Raw genomic sequence first — 18,324 nt, 5'->3', positions numbered from 1 at the left:
AGGGCTTTTTCCATAAGTACGATATTTTGAAAGATTTATTCATATGTTGATGCAAATACTCTATATATTTCGTTTCATTCTTTGTGCCAACAACGTTGCATGGGCATCAACAACTCAAGAGCAATTTATGAGGGTAAAGGATAAAAGAATTCATTACAAATGTCCCTATTCTTACATCACCTGATAGGAATACTATTGGTCTCTCTTAGTGTTGGATCCCGTGCCATTTGAGCCATTCTTATGCAACAAGGTTCTTAGAACAAGCTTATGCACTATATTTACTTTGATAATATATCCATGTCTAGTGTTGAGAAAGGCATCCTATAAGTAAAAAGGTAGATGTTAGCATTTGGTGTACGTGTGTAAAAAACATAAAATCTTCCTACTTCCTCATCGCTTTGCAATAATTACTAGCATGTCCTTGATCCCATATGTACTTCAAGATGTTCACATATCGACAAGAAATGCTAAATGGGCTCTACTATTGGTGGAGTTTGAGTCAAGCTAGAGTCATCGATATGTGTGAAATTGGTTGATCTTCTCACTTTCACAAAACTCTCCATGAAAAATAGTTGGGAAAGCAAAGGAACCTGTCATCTAAACTAGATATGCATGACGCATACACTCGTGTTTTTATGAAGCATTTCATAAGATGTCAAGTATACTCTTAGACTTCAGTAATGTAATGACAAGCATTGTCATTACAGACAAATTAATCCTCCCAAAACCTCTCTATTGCAAAGTTTGGCACGTTATTAACATAGGATTATTTGTTAGTTGTGTTGGGTGTGCTGGTTAGCATTTTATCTTTGCAAAGTATGTTCATCTAGCATTAGCTAGTCTATAATGCATGTCAAATAATAAATAGAAATTCACAAAAGCTGGTAATGTTAAATTATACTCCTTTGTTGAAGTGCTTAAGAAATTGTAGTATGCTTGAATTTTGGTCTAGGTGAGAGCTCCAAGATACTATTATCATAGTATCTATGGCTATATCTAGGAAATGCCAAACAAGATGAACCTCAATAAGGTCATTAACTTGCCTCTTTTGCATAAAAGCAGAAGGCAATTTTTAGATATTGTTTCACTTACTTTTTATAAAATGTTAAGTCTTGTGAACCTTAATCTAAACTTGAAGTTTTTGAGTCAGCTTTTTAGTTATGCTCTTGCCATCTTATATTTAGTGGCTCCACAAAAATGGAATAATCATTCCTTACAATAATCATTTTTATCTTCTAATGAAAATTGAGTCTTTTGTTTAAGCTTTATAATAAAATATCTCACTGAACTTGGTGCAAGTTACCAAACCAAATACTTGCAATGTAAGACAAAAAAACCCAAATCTATAAACAATGACCTTAGATGACCATTTTTAGGGCCAGTCATTAAATTGTAACGAGAGAACTTTTACAATATATTATTTTACACTCAAAATCATCATCCTGATACAAAAGGCATTCACAGACAAAAACCATGTTCATCATCACACTCTTTACCTCACAACACCTTCCATAGTCGTACACAAGCATCATCTCCCCCACTCACAACAGTGATGGGATCGACAAATCCCAAACATGTAACACCACCAAGATGAGCCCCTTTAATTGTGGCTCGCGCTGTAACTGGTTTGCCAATGTCATATACAAGGATGTTAGTATCCACCGATCCGGTCGCAATTTTTGTGCTATCGGGTGACCATGCAAGACAAGTGATTCGAGAAGTATGATAAAGCATATTTTTCAGTTTTACCTGCAAGTGTGAAAACAAGTCAATCTCATGAAGCCCTTTCGGGAAAGTATATTAATAAAAATAGATATTTGCAATGCACTGCGACACATTACATGCAAAGCACAATCTGATGATTTAACCTTTACGAATCATGCATAAGAGACGGAAAGAGAGGTTCCGATAACCTATGCACAAGAGCATATATTTACAAAGCACAATCTGATGCATTGCATGTACAACACAACGTGCAAAGCATAATCTGGTGATTTAACCTTTACAAAGCCGTATGAGAGAGAGAGACTAGCAATAAACTATAAACTAAAACAGAAATTTGTAAAGACCAATCTGATGCATTGCATGTACGACACATTCCATGTAAAGCACAAAATGATGATATACATAAACCCATGTGTAAGTGGAGGGCCATAGCATATAAATATTGACGATAAATAGAAAATACATAATGATGATTTTTATTCAGAAATATAATTGTTTTCAAGAAAAGGCAAAGGAGTTCAATTTCATGATTTTGTGCTACATAGATCATACTGGTATTTTGAAAACTTCGCGAATATTCAGAAATATAATTGTTTTCAAGAAAAGGCACAGGAGTCCAATTTCATGATTTTGTGCTACATAGATATACTGGTATTTTGAAAACTTCGCGAATATTTTGGCAGAATCCCTTTGTTTTCCCCAGTTTTATGGCTCCACAAACATTACTTTTCCAAACTAGGCTTTCCAACAATGCAGGTACTACAACTATTATTTTCCAACCTAGGCTTTTTAACAAAATACAGTACATCTTGGAGCACAAGATACTGTCGCACAAAGAAAGAAAACCCACCTCATGAGTGATGGTGTCCCAAACGACTGCCTCTCGATTTGCATCCCCAGAAGCAATCATTGATCCATCAGGAGAGAATCTAATCCTTGTAATTGCACCTCGATGCTTCTCAAGAACTCTCTCTTGAGCAAGGGTATCCCCTTTTATAGAGAAAATATAGAGCTTACCATCTTGGCTCCCAATAACGGCCTCTGTTCCCTCTGGAGATATTCCAGCAGCCGTTGGTGTGAAACCAAGATTGTTTATTGGCACAACTTGAGATCCTCGAAGAAGAATAACTCCAATTTCTGTTGTTATTATAAGGAGTTCTGGAGATCTCAAAGCTACATCCAAGTCCTTCGGCTGAGATTTCAAGTCAATTGCCTCCGCATCTCCATAAAGATCACCAGGCAAAGGGCTTCTTCGGAGCTATATGCAAAATAAATGAGTAAGAAATTCCATTCAGAAAAATTGGCAACTCATCCTACATCGTCAAATTGATGCACAGACTCTGTCCAGACTTTTTTGACCATATGGCATTAGGTAAATTATGTATATCAAGCCTTTCTCCAACAACATGCATGCAAATAACACAATCAGACAATAAAGAAGCATATCAAATAGAAAACCTCAATGACTATAGTCCTAAAAACATTACCTTATTATCAAGTCCACAGGTTACTAGCGCATCCCCAGCAACTATCATTGCCTTTATATGAACAGAATCCTTTTTCTCCAGTCTATTTTTGTAACCAGCTCCACAAACCCATCTAATTATCAGCCCATCATAGCTACTAGAAAAGAGTTCAGCATTACTACCAGTTACATTAACTGCGACAGCTGTTATATTCTTCATGTGCCCAGAAAGCATTCTAGGTGGACTATCTGGATGAGAGGGAGATAAGTAGCTGATGGAACCAGTAAGCGAGACGGTAACCAGGTATTCATTAAGCCATAAGCAACCCACTTGCATTGCCTCAGCACCAGTACCCTCTGAAAAGTTGAACGTAGTATTTACTTTCCCATTTCCATCCTCCAGAATGTCCCAAATCTTCGCAGTTTTATCGGCTGATACTGTGAGAATCTAATCAGCCAAAATCAATAGCAAGAGGATTAGAGGAGATTGCATTATTAAACTTTGAAAGTTCGATAACCAGAGAAAACCTACAATTAAGGATAGTTTCAGATTTTAAACATGGCTTTACGAACTCACTTTTTACAACCTGAGGGTTGAAAAAATGAATTGCTTTCATAAAACAAGGTCATGCATATTAAAGAATATGCGGATTTGTCCTGTGCCCAAATGCATGTTTATGAAAAGCTACAATACTCACAGATAAGCTTATATTTACAATCCGGACTGCGTTTACATATATAATGTGCACACATCTATTTTTCTTGCCTGTTTTCCATCTGGACTCCAGCTTGCCGCATAAATACTTCCTTTATGCCCATTTTCAGGAAGAAATTCACCAATTTTTTCGCCAGTCTGTCCATCAAAAAGAATACCTTTTTTGTCAGAACCAGTTGAAACAAACTTGCTTCCATCAGGAGAGAAACGCACGCAGTTCACGAAATTTGAATGACCCCTACAAGAAGCAAGAAGCATCTGTAATTTAGAATTGGTCGAACTCTCCAGTAAAGGGGCATAATATGTTTCAAAAGCCTCAAAACATACACTTATAAAAATATACTTCTTTTATTACTTTCACGGAGATACAAGACATGTACAAACATAACAATGACTACTTTATCAAAAGTTCTAGATCACGTTCATTAGCTACAGGATGGCCATTGGCTGACAACAATCTAGATGACTATCATGTAGACAAAGACCTTAGGGGTTATTGGCATATGAAGTGCTAGCTACCCTTCTACACTTCTATCATGGTCATTATTCCTACATTCTCTTTAATCTATAAATCTCCATATGAGTTGTAATATAAGGTCTGATCATCCAAGATGTACCACTCTGATCCACAACAGAAACCTACTGACGTAGCATAGTACAGGCATACAGTTGAGGAAGGTAAGACTCTCATCTTCCACATGCTGTCATTAATTGAGAATGCTTATTAGGTTAAATATTTAACCAGGAGAGTACGCTATTAACAAAGAAAATGATCTATATAACCTTTTACCATCCTAAACTTGCATGAGGTTTTGTTGTTGTCTCTCTCTCACGTTCAGTTAGATAGCTTCCCATACATAAAATTGCACTTCAAAGAAGCTCCTGGCCTAATCTTTAATAAGGTTCACAATTTGGAGAAAATGTGGGGGCGGGGGAACTTGAAGCTGTACACATTCTAAGAAATCATCATTACTGAAACCATCCTCTGATACATCCATCAGGATCGTGACCTTTAGTCCATGGAATTTATAAAGTAAAGATCTAGCTAGCCCTTTACATATCATGAAATAGTGTATCCACGTCCAAACCACAGCCAAACAGATTGTGTGCTGCCCATCTTTGTGCCCGTCAAGGAATTGGTAGTTAGCTGCTCTCCTTATTAGCTAGTTTAAGGTTATATGTGCCCATTACCTCAATTATGAAGAATGCACCTTCGTTTTTGAGTTTAACAGCAGAAAATCTTTGAGAAAGACAATGGCATTAAATCAACACACCTGAAAGATGTCTTGAACCGGAAGGGGGGACCCTCATAGAAGTTGACAAGGAAGTCCTCTCCACACGTGACAATTCGGAACGGTCGAACAGGTCTGAATGTGCAGCTCAGCACTCGTTTCGAATGCCCATCAAAGGACCCAACATTTGTGCCTGTATCCCACCTGCATATATCACAATACTATCATGCCACCAAAGATAAACCTTAAGAAACCATGAAATCCTAGCTAGAAAAACTGCAAAAAAACTTACAAACATTAACAATGTCCGCAATCCACAATTCATAAATGAAATATTCACTACAAAGCTCTCTTTAAAACATCATCACCAAACACTGAAATCAACTTTATAACATTGCCATGGAAGATATATTAGTAAAAATGCTAGAAATCTATCTTTTCAGAATAACATGGAAAATTCAAGGGATCTAACGATGAAATAGTATAATTAATGGCATCCACTCTAATCCTAACAGTCCATGAAAGAAAATATTATCTAGACTACAAAGTTCTCTTTTGAAAACAAAACCTTGTTAGAAAAGTCATTAATTTCTTTTTAAAAACATCGTCAAACAATGCAATTAATTTAAATCCTAACAATCCATGAAATATCCGAAAAACTATAAAAAACATAATGGAACAATTTCAAGATTAAATCAAAACATGTCATGGCGATTTTATGACAAAAGCAACCATAATATCAAAGATTTTTCAAAGATTTCAGCAGACACCATCTAGATCTTGAACTCTAACAAAATATCTCACATTCCACATTCCATGGAATCTTTACTACAAAATATCTCCCTTTCATCAAAACTACATAAATAATTCAACGGATCGAAGAAGTGAAAAAAATAAAGACACGAACATGAAAGCTCGAGCAAAGGATTGACCCTTGCCATCACCAGAGACAAGGATGCGTTGTCCATCAGCAGACCATTGAAGGTCATCTATCCGACCAGAAAGGGCTCGATACTCATACTTCAGGGTATGGTCAGGTCCATAACGAGACCAAATTTTCACATTTCCTGAAGAATCGCCAGAAGCAACCCATTCCCCATTGGGAGAGAAACGAGCAACTGACACAGGTACCTGATGATCTCGATAGAGGTCTATTTGCAGAGGATCGTCCAAACGTCGGATGAAGATCGTGCGACCATTACAGTAGACGATGGAGGGGGACTTCGGATCGGCAGAGATGAGGATCCCTCGGCCTCTCTCCGTGGAAGGGACAGCTGCGTGCGTCTCTACGAGTTCCGCCATCGCCAGAAATCTGTGGAAGGGGTCGACGAGCTATGGCGAAGAAGGGAGAGAAGGAACAGAGAGGAACCGAGTGTCCTGTTTTTTGCTTTTTTGTTTTTTGTTCTTTGTTCTTTGTTCTTTTGGTTTTTGTTCTTTGCTTTTTGTTTTTTTGCTCTTTGCTATTTTCTTTCTTCTTCTTCTTTTGTTGGATGAAAGAAAGCTACACAAAAGAATCACGAGATCCAAATCCTCTCATCTGGTTTTCCGGTAATTAAAGACATTGAAACTATATAGGTTCTAAAGACGGCGTACCGAAGAAGATCTATTAGGAAAAAGATTTTCAAGTGATGCTATGCCACACATGTAGTTGACTTATTGAGGAAACATTAGAAGGAGACATTGTGGAAGTGAGCGGGAATAGGCGAGAAAAAAAAAAAAAAACAAATTTAGAATATCACATTGTAAATGTCGACCTTGAACATTGGGTTAGATACGAGCCAAAAATGGCTTTTAATCTTATTCAACCTCATGTCGTTACCAACATGAGTTCTAATGCACTCACATAAGCTAGGTTTCAAAGTTGCAATTTTGTGGCATCAATATGTTGCCTTCACATGATTCGCTTGCCATCATCAAGCACTCGTCTCTCTTGTCTCATGGGCCAATTTTGGCCTTAGAAGACGTTAATATATTTTTCTTTCTTGTCATGATGGTTGGGATCATCACACCATAAATTTGGTGTCCCGCCTTGTACCTACCTATCACCCATCATTGTTGGGGTTTTCGTAGGTTTGTTGTGCCTTGGATCTTGATATGCTTGTATGTGCTCATTCAAGAAGACAAAAAAGTGGAAAGAGAAGAAGAAAGTTCATGCATGCTATATTTACCAATGTATTTTTATTGCCTATAATCTTAATTGAGATCTCAACATTGCGTACATGTGTATGTCTTCATTCTTATTTTTCTTATTGTATGTATGCATGCAAATATATGTTGAATTTTTTGCCAACTAGCTTCTGCATCCATATCAACAACCATTTTATTGTGTTGTCTTGCATCGTATCCCATTAGTTTGTCATGTGTGCATTCTTATTTTACATGCATAAATTATATTGATATCACATCTTGACCCACACTTCTGCAAAACAACTCTTGCCTCACATCCCATTAGTTTGTCATCTGTGCATCCTTACTTTACATGCAAGAATTACATTGATATCACATCTTGATCCACACTTTTGCAAAACAACATCACGCTCTCCCTCTTCATGTTTGTAAGATCGTGTGGCTTCAACTTTTGTTGTTGAGCTTGTCCATGCACTACAATTTCATATGGAGTAGTACATCTCCATCAGGCCCTTTTAATTACTTAGTATACCCCTACATTTGTCGTTTGGTTTTAAACCAAGCTTCAACACTGACCCATACTCTATGAATACCTACCTCAATACTTATTTTTACTAATCTCTCATAAGAATCGAAAGCCTTGTGGTACCTCCTCACTTGTCTTTTTAAAATTTAACCACTAATAATAACCCCAACATTTATATTGCTCAACTTTTTGCTTAGTTGTGGCACAATTGATGTCATTATTAAATCCACCTCGATTAACAATAGAGGCGAATAAAATTTTGAAAAAGGAGAGAACGTTGGAGTTGTCGAAGCAATCGGCTAGGCAAAGGTTGCTAAACATCTCACAAGAGGAGTGGCAAGTGGAGAATACTCTTAGAATAAACATAACAGGATCATCAACAAAGAAGGCCGGGATGTCAAACACCACCAAGTATATAATATATATATATATATATATATGCCTACATTACTTGGTGTAGCTATCATATATGACCATATTACATCACTCTTTTCCGTTGACTTTTCTTAATGTAGTCGGGTCTTTTCTTTTGTCATTCTACATATATTAGACAAGCCTCTCCATGTGAAAATATCTATATCTATTCTTAATCTACATGCTGACTTCTCAGGGTCTACTCATCATTCGCAACCTTTTTTACCTTTCTTCGTGCCAAATTTAAGGAAATACGTCGCACACGTTCCTTGTTATAAATATAGGCATGGGTCCTCTTGGCAACAACCAAAAGGTAGCCGAATTCCAAAGATGGATAAGGACGGGATAAAAAAAAGCCTCGCCGTCATGGCCACACATTTTCTTTTTATCAAATGTCCAACACATGCTCACAAACATGTCAAATGCTCACGTTAGAGCTAGCCCCAATCAAGAGTAGGATGATAACATCCCATGGAAAAGGCAAAGGAGGCGGGTAACAACAACGCAATGCGGGGATTAACATCGATAGAACATGAGATCTTCAAATGTATGACTATGAAGGGCCAAAATGCTCAAATGGACGGGAGAAGGAAGCAAGCGGCATGGATAATCATGCATTGCAACATTTGAGAAGATGTGCACATACCGCCCCCCCCCCCCCCCCCCCCCCACATGATTGATGGATGCGTGGTGAAAGGAATCGTAACATTTGGCCGAATGAGAACAACGTTTGTCCGGACAAGTGTGAATGCAACATTTGTCCGGACAAGTGTGAACATGACTATCCTCCTCCTATCACCCCTTCACGTCTCTCTCCCTCTCTCCCTCTGCCTGTCTTTTCCTTTCCTGTGTTTTTTTTCTCTTCTGTGTTTTCCTCGCCATCGCCGTCGCCATCGCCATCGCCATCGCCGTCGCCATCGCCATCGCCATCGCCATCGCCATCGCCATCGCCATCGCCACGCCATGGCTACAAGAGAGATCTTACCGTCCCGTGCACCACTGCCTCCTTTTCCTCCTCCTTATCTCCACAATCCTTACTTTTCTCAGCAGCCGCATTACCATTACCATCATCACCATCACTATCATCATCATCCTCCCAAACAACACTTTCTTCTTGCAAATCACAAAGATCTTGCAGATGTATCTACAGTGGCTCTTCCTTTGTTCGGATCCATCGTTAGAACAGAAGATCCCGGATCATCTGCTTCGTCGTCATCAACTTCTTCTTGTACCAGTAACAATTTCTACTCTTCCGTTCCGTCGTCTTCACCATCATCTTCAGATAGTTACTTCTCCCGTGAAGAGATTGAAAAGTCTTCTCCTTCTAGAAGAGATGGTATTGACGCAGTAGAAGAAAGTTTTCTTCGCCAGTCTTACTGTTCGTTTATCCAGAACCTCGGCATGAGGATGAAACTGTGAGTTACTTCATCTCATCTGTATATGTTCTGAAAATCTGAATGTGTAGAATTGGAACAATTTAGTGTTGCATGAGAATGCAAAAACATAATCATTGAATGTTTAAATACAACTCAATGATCGGATAGAATACTGTGAGTTTTATCTGTTTCTCGTTCTGTTTCTCTTTTCTTGAATTCTATGTGTTTTAGTGGTCTGGCAGAAAAATGCTTAATTTTCTCTGGCTCTATGTTTTCATGTGTCCTACCGTAGAATTCTGAAACTCTTATCATATATTTTATCCGTCTCCATTCTTTGAATGGGAAAATAAAGAATGTGCTGCTTAGGACTCTATGTGTGCCTATTAACGATCAATTATTGGTACGAAATTATGTCTTTTGACTGTCAATTTATTATAATCCTTCACGAGAAGAAATAAAATTATGCTGACGAGAATGAAACTAGAAATGTAATGACATAGTTTTCATGAATACGAGTGTCAAATTACAAATCCATGATCCCCTAGAGATTTTCTATGGTGTCTTGTCTTTCTTATGTATCATACCTTAGAGCCTCTCTGATCTCATGTTTTCTTTCTTCTTTATTGTGAGAATAAATTAACATAATTCCCATGAAATTTTGAATGTTAAATAATGATTCTTTGATCAGGTAGAAAATTTATGATTTTGGTCTTCTCATTTTTATGCATCATCCTGTTGAACCTCTTAAATCTTATTTTCTTCTTCTTCTTCTTATGATTATAAAATAGCATAATGCTCACTAATCCATATTTTTTTTGTATGATTCTTTCATCTTGTAGAAATTGATGTTTGTCTGTCCTTTTTATATGCATCCTACTGTCAAGTCTATTCAATTCTCATGTTTATCCTTCTATTTCTGACTGTGAGAATGAATTAACGTTGTTAATGCTCAGAAATCTCTGAATATTGAGTTAAAACTTCTTGATCAAGTAAAAAATGATGATTTTGTCTAATCTTGTATGTAGAGTTTCTTTAACCTTACTTTTCTCCTTCATGTATCTAACAATGCATCTCTTCTAATATTTTCAGGCCTCAATCAACAATAGCAACAGCTATGGTTCTCTGCCATCGTTTTTTTCTGCGGAGATCACATGCTGCATATGATAGATTTGTATATCTCATCCTCTTCATTTCTTTTTGATTGGTTCTCATAGCATTTATGTGTGTGCGTATGCATGCAGGAGCCTCTTTTTCCTACTGATGAGTTGATTGGTATTCTTTCATTTGACTAAATAACATTGATCATCGTTGATTACATTGGTCATAATTGAATGTCGAGTTACTCATGCTCTTTTGTTGATTGAATGCTATTAGTCATAATTGAATAGTGAGTTGATTGTAATCATTCGGTTGATTAAAAACATTGGTTGTAAGTTGTAATTGAATGCCAGGTTATATCTGTTTGTTTGTTGATTACATGGCTTCAATCACGGTTCTAATAGACTTGAGAAACATGCTAATTTAATGTTTATGGAAGTACTCAAAGCACGAATTTAACATATTGCTATTTCATTGATTAAGTGGCATTAATAACAATCTGAATAAACCTTAGAAACATGCTGATTTAGTGTTTACACAAGTAATCAAAGAATGATTTTAATGTTATTATCAAGTCTTGTTTGTAATATGTTTGGAAATATTAGGGTATATATTTGTATCTCTAATATGAAACAAGCATAACAGAATTGTAGTTTATGACAAAAAAAAATTCCATGTCAATGGAATGTTTTGCTATATGTGCTTTTTTCCAATATGATACAAGCATATAAGCATTGCAGAATTGCATGTTTTATGGCAACTATCCACTTTTAGAAGAATTAGTCTGATAAATCGTTTTTTTCCATGTCAATGGAAGCAAAATTCAACAAAGTAAGATGTTGAAAAATTCTGCCAAAGTTCCATTGGAATAAATTTTAAGCATTGTATCGCTCATCTGGTTTTATGCCAACATACATGTGTGATAAATTCTCATCCACAATGTGATGAGATGTATCACATTCTGTTTCATAATTGTAAACATTGATTCCAATTTCCTAAAATTGTATATATGTTTAGAATGTATAATTTAGAATTTCACTTGAAAGGAGTACAATTTAAACTTGATAATTAAATACATACTATGTTTTATTTTTCAACAGGTAATTTCTACCAGCTGTTTGTTTTTGGCTGCAAAATCAGAAGAAACTCCAAGGACACTGGACAGCATGGTTCTTATCTCGTATGAAATGTCCCATAGACAAGCACTGGCAAAATACAACTTCAGGATGCGAAATGTAAACTCATGATATTATACTTTATGACTGATCTTTATCTGTCTATTATTCTGAATGCATTGTTTTATTTACTCAGGATTGGTTCGAGCATTTTAAGGAACAAATTTTGGATGCCGAACAAACACTTTTAACTGCTTTGGACTTTGAGCTCACAGTTGAGCATCCATACAAATTATTGATGACAGTCTTCAATAAAAATGGACTGCTGCACAGTGCACTTTTTCAAATGACTTTGAAACTTGTGAATGATGGGTAAGCAAGTTATCTGTGTACATTTTCATTCAAACCTTCCTAATGTGCAGGAATTTTGGAGGAATTCAAAATCTTATTGTTGTGATAGCAGATATTTTATTCCATGAAATCAAGTGACTCGTTTTTTTTCTTTTTCGTTGAGAGAGAGAGACTTGATCAAAGTTTAGAGCTTTAATGGGTATTGTAATCACTACGAGTATTGGTCAAACTCAAATGCTTCTTGTCTAATCCAAGAGGCAAACAAAGTTCTAGTGGTTTAATCCAAGCTGAACTTAGGTGAAGGAAGATTTTTCAAGAGGCAAACATGAATGCTTGTTGTCTAATTGAAGCTGAACTTAGGTGAAGGAAGATTTTGAAGAGGCAATTACAAATGCTTGTGGTCTAATCCAACTGCACTTAGGTGAAAGAAGATTTCTGCACTCAGAGGTAGTTTGTGATTTTGATTTAGCATTTCAGAGACCCTGAGAGATTATCCATCACTCAAATGTACATAGCATTCGAATTTCAAATCCAGAGAAATTTGCACCTGAGCAGTTGGATAACCGCTGACAAACTACAAAATGAGATGAGCAGGCTGTTTGAGAACTAGACTTCAGGCTATTTGAGATGATGCATTGTGAAGAGGGTCCTTTACCTGGACCTTTATATGTGCTAATAATCAATTAGAATAACCTTTTTAAGGTACTAGTATGCAATAATGCTTAGGGGGAAAAGCCTTTTCCAGGACAACTATCTGTCCCAGGAAGAAATGAGAATGACATTCTCAAACTGCTACTAATGGAGTAATGTTCGATGCTTGAGGAGTGAAGATTGCTGTGTAGATGAATCAACAATAATTTATGTGATTGACCATGTCATATTGAGCGAATGAGTCATGCAGTTGAATTTGGATTCTACGAATTGAATAACGTTGTGGGGGAGTCCTTTCAAGGACAACACTCAGTCTGCAAGAACTTGGAAAAACATTTTTAAGCTACTACTAATGACTAATGGAGCAAGGTTTGGCACTGAAGAAATGATGGTGGTGATGTAGACAACAAACAAAATATGCTGTTGCCTGCTTAATCATTGAGTCAGTGAGGCACGAATTTGATGCAATTCAATTAGTTTTTTTCAACACTCTGGTTAAAAATTTCTAGTCATTAAATAATGTTGTGGAGAGTTCTTTTCAAGGACCACTAGCTCTGACCAAGGAAGAAATTAGAATAACCTTCTCAAGCTGCAAGTAATGGCGTAATGCTGGGCGCTTAAGTACAAGTGAAGATGGTGTTGATGAATCAAAAACATCTACTTGTGTGCTTCACGTTCAGCCAGTGAGGCAGTTTGGCATGCTATTCTACTTGGCTGTTTCAGCCCGTTGGTTTAAAAACTCGTAGCTTGAATCACCCTTGGCTGACAAGAACATACCAAGAAGTAGGCTATTTCAAGTGAAGATATCAGGACATCTTACAAAGTTCTAGTTCGTTTCTTACATCCAGAAGGAAATGTGAGCGCCATGCTCAATATAACAAGGTGCACTTACTTGGCTGCAAAGAAAAGGACAGCTATATATTTGGAAGGTATCTTAACACCGTCATTTTTCAAGCTTAATTGCAATGAACCTAGTGTGTGTTGTGTTAGGGGTATTGAGACAACTTTTGAATAGTTAGATATTATGCGTTCCAAAACGTTTGAAAGATCTCTATTCTGTTATTCATTTGATGGAATATACAGATTATTAACGGGACATTCATTTTCCAGGACAACGACAATGGTCTCATACCATCATGTCTACCATGGATGGCCTATGCATGTTAGTGCGAAGTTCATTATTTCAGGAGATATGCTTATGGTCACTTGGACTTCAATCTTGTAGAACATATTTTTAGTAGCCACATTCTTGAAGGCAATACTAACTTTTTGTCGAGTTGCTATATGCTTTATGAAACATTAGCATAAAAAAGAACATCCTGCAAAAAATTATTTTGCAATCCTAATAAAGGCTGATCAATGGACACTAGTGGAGTTCATAGTTGGTGTGAACTTCAGCTTATTCAGACGCATTACTCTCTTTGCTGTCTACTTGCTGATGGAAACCATCATTTTTTCTTTATATTGTATTTTTTTACACAGGCTAGGCAAAATGCAAGGCTATATTATACTGATCAAATAAAATTTTCTGTAATACTATGTGAATTGATCGAGTTAGTAAAAAAAAACTATATATGGGAGGGATAGTCAGTAACTCCACACACATTGGGCTCCTGAAGCGCTGAATGGTTTAGTTTATGGGAGCTATAGCAGTGCACATCTGGACAGGATCATTGCTGTAAGTACCATGTTGTAAGTTTTTCTTTTGCTTTATGAAGTAACTGTTTGTTTGAGTGTGCAGTAGTTACCTGTCCAGAGTAAATATTTATTTGGATCCCCACTAGCATTCTTGTCTTTCCATAAGACTGATTACAATGCCACATCAAGAAAAATTTAAGGGCCGTCTGTCTGCAATACCCAGATTATCGAAAGTGTTCATGTATGCAGATTGCAAACCAATTGATAGTAGATATCCTCTTCATTTAGAAACTAAACATGTTCTAACTTCTACATGACTGGGCTTGTTTGCCCTTTATGTACTTTAAAAACCTTTATGAAATGAAATAAAGTAATGGTGAGGTTGCAGGCTTCGTAGCTCACTATGGCTTCAATTTAAACCTCATCATATTGCTGCTGGAGCTGTGTTTATTGCGGCACGGTTTCTCAATATAGACTTGTTTTCCAATGGAGAACCTGAGTGGTGGCAGGAGTTCAAGACAACCCGAGTTATCTTGGATAGTAAGGACAATTAATTCTTTGCTTAGTATTATGATTCTGTTTGATTGTTATTCGTTTGTGAGTTCTACCTCTCAGTGTGCCTCTTAATAATTCTTCTCATTTATGTTCTTTTATTAACACTCATTTGGTTTGTTTTTCATCAGTTGTTGTGCAACAGATGATGGAAATTGACAGATGAATTTAACCACGTCCTATATCTCCTGGTAACTTTTGTTTGGGGTTCCAAATGCTCTGCAGTTTTTGTAAGTAAATATTACTATCCCAAGTTGAGCTAGCTGGTTTCTGTTTCTGGCAAAGTGTAAATCAAAGATTATATGAAGAGGATGGAACCTCATCTTGGTAAATATACATGGAATATAGACAATGCAAATGCTTAGCATTAGTTTTATTAGCCTTAAGTAAGGCAAATATAAGCATTTTCTAATACATGGTTCAGCTAGGTAAAAGACCATCCTACGCTGATGTGATGTGGTGTATTTTCTTCCATTCTTTGTAATAGATGTTAAAGATTAAAGTGTTTGCTATCTTCAAAATATCCATGAGAGTTGAGGCATGTGTGGGTCTCTTCAAGTTTAGAATTTCCCTCACTAGGAATTTGTTCATACAAACTTTTGTTATTGTTGATACTGACTTTTTATCATGTTGATACAGGACAGGCTTAGTAATTGTTGATACAGAATTTCTTTAATGTTTGCACACACATTTGGGTTCTTTTCGATGGTGGTACAGGCTTTGGTAATTTTGATATAGTTTTTCTGGTCAAAAGTTCACACAAATTCTTGAAAAAAAAAGCTCTGAAAATTTCCATATGAGACGACTAATGATTATGCAATTCAGTTCCTGTTGAACGCTATCTTTTTATGCTAATTCTTAAATATTATGGTAAACGATTTCCTAAAATTTGTATTGATTTGATTGGAAGCTAATCTGAATTAAGTGTGAATAGGGGGGCCTGTTTCGTTACCAAAGTTCCTTCCTGTTTTCTACTTGACATTCACCAAGTGCCGGTTCTGCCTTAGGAGGGTAGGCAGGTGGTATCTGTAGTAATACGTACATTGCCCTTAATTTAAGCCCTCAATTTCTTTATCATAATGACATATTGGAATAGCTATACCTAAGACAGTTGGAACTTCGGCAATTTTTTCATGGTAGCATACATTTTGCACAATAGGGTTAGAGATAACTTACAGTAACTTATCATTTTAAAATTTAAAGAGTGTGTCCTCTCATACACTAAATGGACCCGTTGGTGGCTTGATTTACTTTGTTAGTCAAGTATATTGAAATCTTAGTAGTACAGGCTTGTGACATGCACCTGTGAGAAGAGAAGGAAGATACTATAAGTATTAGCTGGAGATTAAGAATCAAGAAGACAACATCATGAAGGCAAGTAGAAGCATGAGATAAATGCCTTAGCATTGAACTTAATGAGTTGAAAAAAATGAGAAATGTCTATATATGGGTCTCTATATAAGGTAAAAATCAATGACAAAGAAAACAATTTTGTGTGTATGACAAAAGTTGTTGATGTATTGAGAGTTTTGATGCTTCTCCATTTAACTTGAATGAGTTGAAAAAAATGAGAAATGTCTATATGGGGGTCTCTATATAAGGTAAAAATCAATGACAAAGAAAACAATTTTGTGTGTGACAAAAGTTGTTGATGTATTGAGAGTTTTGGTGCTTCTCTGTAGTGCCACGCATGCAGCAAAGTTGTAGTGCACTAGGAGTTAGTAGATGGTTTCTTACATCATGCAAAAATCTAGCAAAGATGAGCAATCACATACTATCTTGCAAAGAAAATAAGAGAGATGATACACTTACACTACCCCCCTTACAATGGCTACACAATGTAATAGGGGAAGTCTATAACTTTATCCACAACATTGAAAATCTTGTCATAGATTCCAAGGTATGGTGCAAGTAGAATCATCTTCCCAATCTGCTACAAGTCTAAATTCTTCCTCAATCTCAACTAATAGTGTGTTGGAGTCATATGCACCACATGCAATACAGATGTTGAACTTTGAGTCAAAATTCCTCTCATCCTCATCAATCTCGACTAATGATGACGAACATATTAGAGTCAGCGGCAATTGGAGCAAGTTGTTGAATGTATTGCAACAAGGATGTTATGACTTCCTTGTTTGTCATAGCCTCCTTCATACTAACAAAAATATAAATATGAAAAAAGAAAAAGTTTGATTGAGATCATACTAGAACAATGTAAAACTATTTTGGTTCAAATGATTATGGAACTATGAGAAAACAAAGAAAATATATGAAATATGCAAGAAATACATGACAAATTAGCAAGATATGTCATATACAATCAAGAATAAAAACTACATTGGGTTAACGCAAGCAAGAATGAGATGCGTAGAAGCTCAATATTGGCGTTGAGACAAAATGATCTCTATATTTGAGTCTTGATTTATACAAAATAGTTAGGATTGAACCACACAAACCGATGGAATCGTGCCACAATATGCAATAACCAAGATACATAAATTAGCTAAACCCATAAATTTGATGTCCTCCTTCCTCACAAACGAGGTATGATTTGGAGAGGTATACAATGTTCGAGTATTACATCCTATACTTCATGTTATGATTCTAGTGGTGTATACACCTTTTGTGAAGATCATCACTCATTTGTTGTGTGAAATTCATGCCATCTAATTGATTCTCTCATCATGTAGCAATTTGTTTTACGATCTACCTTATTTAATGTGAAAAAATACTTTACTTCCAAAGCCTTAGGGGAATGAAAGTTTGCCTATGTGAGATTTTGGCTTTCCAATGTTTGATTTGGGATGAACATTTTCGTCTCTTCTGTTTTTTTTTACATTGGCCTTTTTCAAGTTTAATAACTTCTATTTTTATCTTTTGGTGTCATGATTTTGTAGTTTTTCATGCTCATAAGCTTAGATAATTGTTGTAGAGGAATGTTTCAAAAGTACTCCACATACTACTCTTAATATATATTTTAAAGCATAGTTTAATAATATATTGGTTTCTTTTTGGAAAAAATAATAATATATTCGGTTCAAGTATTGGTTTTGTGTGCTTTAAAGGGTAGCATTTATTTGTGTTTCAATTACAAAGCTTATGTTATTCATTAGAGTGTTCATTTTTACATCGATTAGTCATGTTGGTAAGTAGTTCGACGCCCTACAAGGTGTTCATATCACATCCTAATCATTTTTCATGGCTAAATAATTGCGTTCAAAAACGATAAAAGTAACACGTTCACATACAAATGTTATGGGAATAAATTACCATTGGGTTTTAATCATTAATGGATAGTCAATGAATAATAATTGCCTTTGCAATTTGCTGAGATGTGTC

The 18,324-nt window shown here is 36.1% G+C and overlaps 2 protein-coding genes across 6 annotated transcripts; one reads left to right on the top strand and one right to left on the bottom strand.

Moving 5' to 3' along the window:
• Nucleotides 1-1,198: 1,198 nt before the first annotated feature.
• On the bottom strand, nucleotides 1,199-6,537 carry LOC147859448 (transducin family protein / WD-40 repeat family protein). The gene is made up of 6 exons (XM_087325780.1): nucleotides 6,045-6,537; nucleotides 5,180-5,341; nucleotides 3,957-4,143; nucleotides 3,213-3,638; nucleotides 2,576-2,983; nucleotides 1,199-1,749 (listed from the first exon to the last, which is right to left on the bottom strand). The coding sequence occupies exons 1-6, from the start codon at nucleotides 6,437-6,439 to the stop codon at nucleotides 1,498-1,500; spliced, it is 1,830 nt and encodes a 609-aa protein (XP_087181906.1). The 5' UTR covers nucleotides 6,440-6,537; the 3' UTR covers nucleotides 1,199-1,497.
• A 2,507-nt stretch (nucleotides 6,538-9,044) lies between these two features.
• On the top strand, nucleotides 9,045-15,493 carry LOC147859447 (cyclin-T1-3-like). 5 transcript variants are annotated; one of them, XR_015530314.1, is made up of 7 exons: nucleotides 9,045-9,619; nucleotides 10,670-10,751; nucleotides 11,779-11,913; nucleotides 11,990-12,165; nucleotides 12,257-12,591; nucleotides 12,680-13,724; nucleotides 13,906-14,613. XR_015530314.1 is itself a non-coding variant. In XM_087325318.1 (6 exons), exons 1-6 carry the CDS (start codon nucleotides 9,168-9,170, stop codon nucleotides 15,149-15,151), a joined length of 1,032 nt encoding a protein of 343 aa, XP_087181444.1. In that variant the 5' UTR covers nucleotides 9,052-9,167; the 3' UTR covers nucleotides 15,152-15,493. The 5 variants fall into 5 exon arrangements, 2 of the variants coding, with proteins under 2 accessions (XP_087181445.1, XP_087181444.1); XR_015530313.1 differs by having other exon boundaries at nucleotides 12,257-13,724; XM_087325318.1 differs by lacking the exons at nucleotides 12,257-12,591; nucleotides 12,680-13,724; nucleotides 13,906-14,613 and adding exons at nucleotides 14,822-14,973; nucleotides 15,117-15,493 and having other exon boundaries at nucleotides 9,052-9,619.
• Nucleotides 15,494-18,324: the final 2,831 nt, after the last annotated feature.

This window comes from Azolla caroliniana, unplaced genomic scaffold (assembly GCF_043228905.1).
Source record: "Azolla caroliniana isolate FFs.n. ecotype wild unplaced genomic scaffold, voAzoCaro1.0.p SCAF_10, whole genome shotgun sequence".
NCBI lineage: Eukaryota > Viridiplantae > Streptophyta > Polypodiopsida > Salviniales > Salviniaceae > Azolla > Azolla caroliniana.
This window is presented reverse-complemented; position numbering and strand designations above follow the sequence as displayed.

Coding starts and splice junctions, on each gene's coding strand:
- LOC147859447 (XM_087325318.1), top strand. CDS start 9,168: ATGGCTACAAGAGAGATCTTACCGTCCCGTGCACCACTGCCTCCTTTT. Junction 9,620..10,669: donor CTCGGCATGAGGATGAAACT/GTGAGTTACTTC, acceptor TAATATTTTCAG/GCCTCAATCAACAATAGCAA. Junction 10,752..11,778: donor ATGCTGCATATGATAGATTT/GTATATCTCATC, acceptor ATTTTTCAACAG/GTAATTTCTACCAGCTGTTT.
- LOC147859448 (XM_087325780.1), bottom strand. CDS start 6,439: ATGGCGGAACTCGTAGAGACGCACGCAGCTGTCCCTTCCACGGAGAGA. Junction 5,342..6,044: donor TCCTTTGCTCGAGCTTTCAT/GTTCGTGTCTTT, acceptor TGATATATGCAG/GTGGGATACAGGCACAAATG. Junction 2,984..3,212: donor CCTGTGGACTTGATAATAAG/GTAATGTTTTTA, acceptor TTTTGCATATAG/CTCCGAAGAAGCCCTTTGCC.